The sequence below is a fragment of the Mastomys coucha genome, unplaced genomic scaffold (assembly GCF_008632895.1).
Source record: "Mastomys coucha isolate ucsf_1 unplaced genomic scaffold, UCSF_Mcou_1 pScaffold11, whole genome shotgun sequence".
Taxonomy (NCBI): domain Eukaryota; kingdom Metazoa; phylum Chordata; class Mammalia; order Rodentia; family Muridae; genus Mastomys; species Mastomys coucha.
In genome coordinates, this window is record NW_022196893.1 from 33448919 (window position 1) to 33458261 (window position 9343).

At 51.7% G+C, this 9343-nt stretch overlaps 2 protein-coding genes across 2 annotated transcripts in view; one reads left to right on the forward strand and one right to left on the reverse strand.

Annotated features, from left to right (window-relative positions):
* Nucleotides 1-8360, reverse strand: part of Krt8 (keratin 8) — a 35712-nt gene extending 27352 nt beyond the window's left edge. The window contains exon 1 of the mRNA XM_031356547.1: nt 8232-8360. The gene's annotated coding sequence lies outside the window, so the exon portion shown is untranslated. The remainder of the gene's footprint in view (nt 1-8231) is intronic.
* Krt18 (keratin 18) lies at nt 5248-8908 on the forward strand. The gene is made up of 7 exons (XM_031356571.1): nt 5248-5707; nt 6479-6561; nt 6834-6990; nt 7610-7774; nt 7859-7984; nt 8255-8478; nt 8725-8908. The coding sequence occupies exons 1-7, from the start codon at nt 5312-5314 to the stop codon at nt 8843-8845; spliced, it is 1272 nt and encodes a 423-aa protein (XP_031212431.1). The 5' UTR covers nt 5248-5311; the 3' UTR covers nt 8846-8908.
* The last annotated feature ends 435 nt before the right edge of the window (nt 8909-9343 follow it).

Here is a 9343-nt window from a genome sequence, read left to right on the forward strand (position 1 = left end):
TGCCATGCTTGCTAGGGAAAACTTCCACTCACCCTACCACCTCAGAGGGGATGGTACCCTCCCTGTTTTCATCTCAACAGTCTGGTGTTTTGTCCTGTTGTAACACTAGGGTGGAACCCAGGGCCTTGTGCATATTAGGCAAGCACTGCACCGTGGACACACTACAGGTCAGCCTTGAACTCACAGAGATCCTCCTGTGATCCTCCTGTGTGTCTTTCATGCGCTGAGATTCAAGGCCTGCACACCAGGCCAGCGCTTGTTCATTTTTATATTTATCCATATTTATTTCTGAGTGCACACACATGTGGAGGTCAGAAGATGGTTGTTACGTTCTTCTACCATGTGGGTCCCAGGGATTGAACTCAGGTTGAGGCTTAGCAGTAAACACCTTTAATGACTGTGCCATCTCACTGAACAGTCTCTCTCTCTTCTTTTCCTTCCCTTCACACTCAAGTTCTACCTAAATCCTCTCAGGTGGTGGCTCTAGAGAGGAGCCTGCGTGGTGCTGTGCAGAGATCCAGGACCCCCAACCAAGGAAACAAAGGGTAGACGCTGCCTCTTTCCAGTTTGCATGAAGGCCAGTTATATCTACTGCTACTGCCTGCTTCCCTAACCTCCAGCCTTTGTTTTCTAGGTACTTATAAGGTGATTTCTCCAGGCACTCACTGCCTGCAGCTCTGCCAAGTCAAAAGGCAGGAAGAGAAAAGGTATCGGTCACAGGAGGTTGGCTACATGGTTTTAAGAACAGATTCTTGGCCACACTACTGCTGTTTCACCCTCTTTTCTGTAGACTCCATCTTAGTGCCACACCCTTTAGTCCTACATTGCTACTGCTGAAGAAACCAAAACTAAGACTGTTTGCTTAAGATCATGTCATTTGCTTAGTGTGGCGGCGTGTGTTTTTAATCCTGGCACATTCAGGAGGCAGGGGCAGGTTGATCTCCATGAGTTCAAGGCCAGCCTGGTCTACATAGTGAGTTCCAGGACAGCCAGAGCTGTCACAGAGCTGTCACAGAGCTGTCACAGAGGGACTGTGAATGTTCTCCTCTAGGCAGGCTCTAGGGAAGGGACTCTAAGGTATTGGGGCTGCACCTGAAGACAGACAGGAAGGGAAGGGAAGGAGGAAGAGATCAGGCAAAGCCACCCCAAGGAAGGAGGCTGGAGTGGAGAGCAGGAGCCATGGAGTTTCTAGGGTGTCAGCTTTAGCACTGGAAGAGCCCGACAGGCACAGGTGGTCTTGAGCAGGAGTGTAGAGTTTTCCTCTTCCATTAGCCCTGGGAAAGGGCCCTCTGATAGGAGCAACCAAGGCAATAATACCGAAAGCATCCTTGCATCCCTACCCTCCCACTCTGGAGATGCATGCCTGCATGGAGCCCTTAGAACCCCAACTCTGTCCAGCAGCCCTAGAATATCAAATGGAAGGAGACCTCCAAAGATCTCTGAGACTGGCTTCAAATTATGTGTTTTGAACGTCTGGTCCTCCTGCCTCTGCCTCCCAAGTGCTAGAATTGAAAGTGTGCTCCACCTGCTCAGCTCACCCCCCCCTTTTTTTTTTAAAGATTTATTTATTATACGTAAGTACACTGTAGCTATCTTCAGACACACCAGAAGAGGGTATCAGATCTCATTACGGATGGCTATGAGCTACTATGTGGTTGCTGGGATTTGAACTCAGGACCTTCAGAAGAACAGTCAGCGCTCTTACCCGTTGAGCCATCTCCCAGAGCCACTCAGCCTTTCCAGTAACCCTTTGAACCCAAACCATTTACTGAGCTGTCCCCTCCAAGCCCATTCTTCACCAAACTCATTTTACCCAAAGCTGCACCTCATTTTTCCAGGTCTCAGAACCATGTCAACCCCTGCTCTGAGGGAAACTGAGTCTCCCTACCTCTAATTAATTCTCTGTCCCACCTCATCCCCAGTTTTCTCCAACCCTGAGTCACTTAGTCAGCCCTTCAAGGAGAGGCTCAGGCTGTAATCCCAGCTCTCTGGAGGATCATACATTCAGGGCCAGCCTGGGCAACATTTTAAAACTGTCTCAAAAGTGGTAAATAATCACAGAGCACACCTCTGTTATCCCCACCCCCACCCCGCACTCTTGAAGGCCTAGGAGACTGATCCCTGAGTTCTAGGGCTAACTTAGACCACGCAGTGTGCTCCAGGAAAGATGGTGGAACCGGTAGAGACCCTCCACACCGACCTGGAATGACTTCTGAGCACTTCCCACCCCCACGTCCTCAGAGCTGGGCGGGAGAAATAGCCAGACTGATAACAATCTCTGGGCCAACTGACTCCAGACCCTCACAATCCTCTCTAATCCTCTAATCTCCCACCATCTAGCTTGCACAGAGCATGGCTGTAGCCCCTGTTAGGAGAGTGCATATGGGGAGGGGGAGTGAAGGAAGGGGGCGGGACCCCGGGGGAGGAGCCGCAGCCCACTCCACAGTCACCGGTGAGCTTTCTCCTAGTTAAACCTGCAGTGCAGGTTCCCTCCCCTTCCGGGGGACAAGGGAATGCAGGGCCTTGGGGTGGGGACCACTTCCTCCCCCTACCCAGACATCCCCCACCCCAGTCCACGCTCCTGGGGCGAGGGGGGTGGTGTTTGGGGATTCCAGCCAGTTAAAAAGCTTTCAATTTTACAAACTCTCCCCCTCCCTCCAGTTCCACAATTGTTCTACTTTATAGAACTATACAAAGAAGTGTACCGATTAAATGTTCCGCGGGCAGCTTTTTGCTGTTTTTAAACTTTTATCCAACTTGGGTACTCTGTTTTTATTCAACTCCCCACCGTTCAACTTCCTCCTTTTCAAGTCTTTGTTCTGAGGGCTCCTTGACTGGCCACTCTCTCCTCCCTCTCCCCGCCTGGCTTCCCTCTTGCTCCATTCCCTTCTCCACCTGGCCACCCACAGCCCCGAGGCCCAGCCCCGGGGATCTTGGATCGAAACTATTCCCTCACGCCATTCTCCCCAACCCTTCTAGAGACCATCAGGCTGAGCTTTAAGGCCTAATTCCAGAGAAATTTGGAACTGCTGGGAAAAGAGCAAGCTGGCACTGGACTCCGGAGGTCGGTATTTGCCCTGATGCCGCAAGAGGTCAGGAATGCGACCATCTACGTTAGCTGTGAGATAAGGAAATACTGCAGCTCTCCAGCCCCACAGCAAACCTTCCCGTCACAGAAGATGCTTCAGGGGTGGGGCAAGATCAGAGCAGGATCTACCCAAGGGCTTAAAGAAGAATTCTAGGGTCTTCTAACCATTGCTGAAAGAACTCAAAGTCCACCAGTGGTCGGACGTGACTTGAAGCCTCCTCCCGTCCCCTCCTGAGGAAGGCCTCACTCTGCAAAAAGTAATTCCTATTTCTTCAGGAATGAGTGCTGTATTAACATTCCCGTGCACTGCCTCCCAGAAGATAGACCAACGGTTCTTTTTTTTTTCCCCTTCTACTCATAGAAGTGAAAAACAAAACTGAAGTTCATTTAGTCACTTTCTGAAGTCACCCAGCCAGCAAAGTACCAAAGTTGGATAAAAGTTTAAAAACAGTAAAAAGCTGCCCACGGAGCATTTAATCGGTATTCTTCATTGTATAGTTCTATAGAGTAGAGCAATTGTGGGACTGGGGGAAGGGGGAGAGTTTGTAAAATTGAAAGTCTTTTAACTGGCTGGGATCTCCAAACACCCCTCCACCCAGGAGCGGTCATGCAAAGCCAGTGGGCATTTGTTTGTATGTTATTTTGCATTCCATTTGCCTGGCTGTCTCTGGCAACACTCAGCCTCCCCAGCCAAGGCCCATGGAGTCTCCAAGGTTCACACCCAGCATGCATCAGCCCTGTGCTTCCCTCTTGTCTGATCTGCTGACTTGGGCTTTTCCTAGGGCCGGTTTCTCTCATGGTTTTACCTTTCTGTCGGCACATGCACACAGAGTCAGTTCAGCTGACCGCTCGATAAGGATCAATAGGTCCACTCCAGAGCAAAGAGCATGGCCACAGGTATAGCAAACACCAAGTCCTGCTGGAAAAACGGGCTCCTGGTGCTGACCCACTCCAACCCCAGGGTTTCTCCCTCCTCGTTCAGCAAGAGTGGTCATCCTGCTGGCGGGGACTCTTTACCCCCAGAGAACAAGCTGGAAAGCCAGAGAACATTACGAAGACTGACCAGGAAGGAAAGAAGAAAAGGCTGGGGGAGCAAGAGAAGGAGGCAGATGCAAGGGGGTGGCAGAGGTTGGGGTGGGGGGTGAAGAGGCAGGCAATCTGGTTCAAACTCAGTAGGCTGTTTCTACATAGCTGGTCTATCAACGCAGACCCCAACCTATCCAGACACGGTACAGTCTCTAGGAGGGACAGTGATCTCTCTTCTTTGCTGTTCCCATAGCTAGACACTAGAAGGTGTCTAGCAAATACTGGTTAAATCTATGAGCTCTTCAGATGGCTGTGTTCTCAGCTAGAAAGTGGTCTACCTGTGGAGTATAAGGCCTTGGGTTTGATCCTCAGCACCCTGTAAGCTGAAAGTGATGGAGTCTCAGGCCTGGAATCCCAGCATTTCAAAAGTGGGACAGGAAGATCAGGATTGAAGGCCATCCTCAGCTACATGGAAAGATCAAGACTAGCCCGAGCTACATGAGACCGTGTCTCAAAAAAAAAAAAAAAAAAAAGGTAAAGAGAAGAAAGAAAATGGTAGGTGTCCAGACACAGAGATACCTCTTCTACATAATTGCAAAGGCCCCCCCTAAAGCCTCAAGAGAATGAGTTGAACTCCCATGCGTTTTCCATGGTTCCCTTAAGGAGCCACAGCAGTGTCTTGGGACCATGGGACCGGAGCGGGAAAACCAAGAGACCTGCGCTCAGGTTCGTGTTTCTCTTCCTCTTCTTGAGCTTCCAATTTTCTTTCCCCAGGATTCCTGGGGTTCCAGGACTGCCCCCAGACTTAAGCTGGGGACACGACACAAAATCTTCACCCTAGTGGACCCCTCTTCTATCTGTTTAAACGGATATTTAAAATGCCATTTCCTGCCCTGAAAACAGACACTCAAGGGCTAACACCACCTGCTATCCTTTGTGCACCTATTAGTCACCCCCTCCCTGTGTCGGTAAGGGTGGCAGGTATGCTGAGGGCGTGTGCAGAAGCCAAAAACGGCTGCGACCCGGTAGGTCACAGGAATCCCAGTCCTGGCGCCCGCGGCTCTGGTGGCGGGGGCGGGGCCTGCAGGGGAGGTCCCTACCTCCTCCCTCGGCGATATAACAACAGGTCGAGGGCTGCCACCCACCCCGACGGAACTCCTGTCCTGGTCTCTCGCTTCGCTCTCCTCTCCAGACAAGATGAGCTTCACCACCCGCTCCTCCACCTTCTCCACCAACTACCGGTCCCTGGGCTCGGTCCGGACTCCCAGCCAGCGGGTCCGACCTGCCAGCAGCGCAGCCAGCGTCTATGCAGGTGCTGGGGGCTCCGGGTCCCGGATATCCGTGTCCCGTTCTGTCTGGGGTGGCTCTGTGGGGTCCGCAGGCCTGTCGGGAATGGGTGGAATCCAGACCGAGAAGGAGACCATGCAAGACCTCAACGACCGCCTGGCCAGCTACCTAGACAAGGTGAAGAGCCTGGAGACTGAGAACCGGAGACTGGAGAGCAAAATCCGGGAGCATCTGGAGAAGAAGGGGCCCCAGGGCGTCAGAGACTGGGGACACTACTTCAAGACCATCGAAGACCTGAGGGCTCAGGTAAGGGGCCTGAAAGGGAGGAGCAGTAGCTCCCGGCTGTCCTGTCCACCCAGTGTTCTCACACACCCCCAAACTTGTATAGGGTGTTGGCCGTTAACTCCCTCCACTCTTTCCACATTCATCGCATCCCCCAACTCTATGGAATGGAGTTAGGAATACTCTGGATTCCCACCCACAACCTGTAGGAATTCCAAGCGTAGTGGCTACACAGGGAGCTGGCTTCCCCGAAGCAGTGTAGTGGGAAGTGAACAGGATTGGAAAAAAAAAGGGGGGGAGGGAGTCATAAAATGAACCCAGACACTCACTTCTCTTTCACTGGGGACAGTTAGAGGGTTAAGCGGATGTGGCTAAGGCTGAGTCATCTAGGAGTAAACAGGAGCCTACCTGTAGGAGGGGCCAGCGGGGCGGGGTGGGGGGGGGTGTCCCAGGACAGAGGGTTAGCAGGTGCACCTGGAGAAGATGCCAGGAGAGGATCAGAGAAATCTTGTTGGAAGCTGCTCTTTTGTAAGCAATCCAGATAGTGAAGACCCAGGCAGAGAGACAGGGAGTCCAGGAAAGGAGAGGAGGCTCAGGTGGAAAGGGAAAACAGAGGCACTAGCCTCTGGCTGTTCCTGGGACTAGGATGGATTCAGTGAAACATAAGATGGGTCCACCGCCTCCCGCTTCTACACACACACACACACACACACACACACACACACACACACGCATGCACACCCCTCATTTGACCCGGAACTCTCAGAGCAACTCTCTCCACTTTAATCCACCCAGATCTTTGCGAATTCTGTGGACAATGCCCGCATCGTCCTGCAGATCGACAATGCCCGTCTTGCCGCTGATGACTTTAGAGTCAAGTAAGTCTGGGGCTGCAGCTGGAGCTAAGAATGGCCTACTCCCAGAACTGTGTTAGAGCACGGTTCCTTTCCTTTCTGAGGCTTATTCAGGTTAGGATCCAATGACTACTGAGTTAGCCATTCATCTGTGTAGCCCAGTTTAAGCGTATGCTCCATGGCCAAGAACCGTGGTAAGGGAATGGCTGGGGATGACTCCCTGACTGGTTGAGGTGGGCACTGATTGAGAAGGTTCTAGACCGGGTAGAACCCACTGATCACCTCCACTCCTTCAGGTATGAGACAGAACTGGCCATGCGTCAGTCTGTGGAGAGCGACATCCATGGACTCCGCAAGGTGGTCGATGACACCAATATCACAAGGCTGCAGCTGGAGACAGAAATCGAAGCGCTCAAGGAGGAACTGCTGTTCATGAAGAAGAATCATGAGGAGGTAAGTGGGGCCACTGACCAGGCCTGGGAGCTAAGGGTGAAGACTAGGTAGGTGGGCCAGGCTGCCCCCAAAGCAGCCTCGCGTGGAAACAGCAGCCTGGGCTATTGGCTTGTTTTGAGTAAGAGCAGAGCCAGTCTCACCCATGTTCTATGGCTCACCCAACATATTATGAGATCAAGATAATGTAGGTTAAGGCCTGGCTTGTGCAGCACTACCACTTGGAAAGCTGAGGCAGGAGGATTGAGTTCAATGCCAGCCTGTCTTACTTACTAGAGTAAAAAGAGAATGTGTAAGACCCTGAGTTGGTGACAAAGGTGAGGACTGCCAAGCTTAGGAACTGGTGCTGATGCGGGCCTTCTGGAAGAAGCTTAAGGTAAGATTTGTGGAAGGAAGAAGAGGCTAAAACGAGGAGAGATCACCTGTGAGTGGCAGGTTCGGGCTGTCAAGGAGTGGCATTCCTGCCCAGCTGGAGCAAAAGCCCAGATCTAGGCTTGCCAAGGGTTTCCTCTGTTCTGTTCTGCCTTCACACTCAACATCACCTAGAAAAGGCCATCAGTAACGAAAGGCTGCGTTGACCTCTGACCTTAAGTCCATCCCCCCTTGTTTCTGCTTTCTCTAGGAAGTCCAAGGTCTGGAAGCCCAGATCGCCAGTTCTGGGTTGACTGTGGAAGTGGATGCTCCCAAATCTCAGGACCTCAGCAAGATCATGGCCGACATCCGCGCTCAGTATGAAGCGCTGGCTCAGAAGAACCGTGAGGAACTGGACAAGTACTGGTCTCAGCAGGTACAAACTAAGAAAGGCTGTTTGCCCCACCCTCCGTGTGAGGGGGAGGTGACAAGGTTCTAACTGACTCGCCTCACCCTTCAGATTGAGGAGAGCACCACAGTCGTCACCAGCAAGTCTGCCGAAATCAGGGACGCTGAGACCACACTCACTGAGCTGAGACGCACCCTCCAGACCTTGGAGATTGATCTGGACTCCATGAAAAACCAGGTGAGCGTCCTCCAGTCACCTGATGCAGTTCTGCTGGGCCCACACCTCAGACACTTGGCCTCAGAGCCAACTGTCTCAGCCCTAAACCTCCTCCACACCCCCAACCCCAATAGAGATTCCCTAAGATGAGTCACTTCTATTTGACTTTTCCATTGCTCCTACCCCATAGCCTAGCATTTGATAGACAAGAGGCATCAAGACCTTTTCAGAGAAAGAAGGGTTGAGCAGGCTAGGAGGAAAGACTCACCCTCCCATCTCTGTATCCTGCAGAACATCAACTTGGAGAACAGCCTCGGGGACGTGGAGGCCCGATACAAGGCACAGATGGAGCAGCTCAATGGGGTCCTTCTGCACTTGGAGTCAGAGCTGGCACAAACTCGGGCAGAGGGGCAGCGCCAGACCCAAGAATATGAAGCCCTGTTGAACATCAAGGTCAAGCTTGAGGCAGAGATCGCCACCTACCGCCGCTTGCTGGAGGATGGGGAAGATTTCAGGTGAGTGGTGCCCTGCTAACCACACAAGGATCCAAGTGAGTGAGTTATGGGCTCCCTTCCATGAAAAAAGAATGATTAAGTATTGTCCCTGGCTGTCCTTGGGGTGGCACTGAGTTTCTCTTTTCTGGAAGAAATGGCTGAGGAGACTTTGGAGGTAAAGAAGGGGTTCAGGGAACCCTTCTTCCACATTCTCTGTCTCCCTCTGTTCTGAGCTGTTTATATCTAAGGCTTGGTCATCTGTTACAGTCTCAATGATGCTCTGGACTCCAGCAACTCCATGCAAACTGTGCAGAGGACAACTACTCGAAAAATCGTGGATGGCAAAGTGGTGTCCGAGACCAATGACACCAGAGTTCTGAGGCACTAAGGCGGAGAAGGAGGGAACCCCTGGGGACTGAAGGACCAATAAAAGTTGATAGCTTAATGGGCATTACTTTGTGTCTTCCTTGGCAGTCTTCCTGCTTGCACACATGGACATTAGGCAGAAGTCTCTTGACCCTAGGGTTTCACATGGATTGGCCTGTGGGAGAGAAAGAGTCTGGGTTCTTGAAACATCTAAAAGAAGAGAAAGTAGGAGATATGACTGTCCTAGGTAGAGATGAAAGTGTAATAAAACTGGAGCCTACCATTCAAGAGACCTGGTGAAGAAGCCAGGAATGGTGGTGCGCACACATGGTTTAGCTTGAGGCAGAAGGATCATGAGTTCAAGGCCAGTCTGGGCTAGATAGCAAATTCCAGGGCAGCTTGTGTCACATGGCAATATCCTGCTAAAACAAGACCTGAGTTTCGTTGTGTGCTTCTAAAGTCTCTAAGCTTGGTAGTGGTGAAAGGATCAGGAATTTGAGGTTATCATCTGCTACATAGA

Excerpts from the sequence above, each read along its gene's own strand:
- Krt18 (XM_031356571.1), top strand. The coding sequence starts at position 5,312 with ATGAGCTTCACCACCCGCTCCTCCACCTTCTCCACCAACTACCGGTCC. Across the intron at positions 5,708-6,478 it reads TCGAAGACCTGAGGGCTCAG|ATCTTTGCGAATTCTGTGGA; the intron begins GTAAGGGGCCTG and ends TAATCCACCCAG. Across the intron at positions 6,991-7,609 it reads TGAAGAAGAATCATGAGGAG|GAAGTCCAAGGTCTGGAAGC; the intron begins GTAAGTGGGGCC and ends TGCTTTCTCTAG.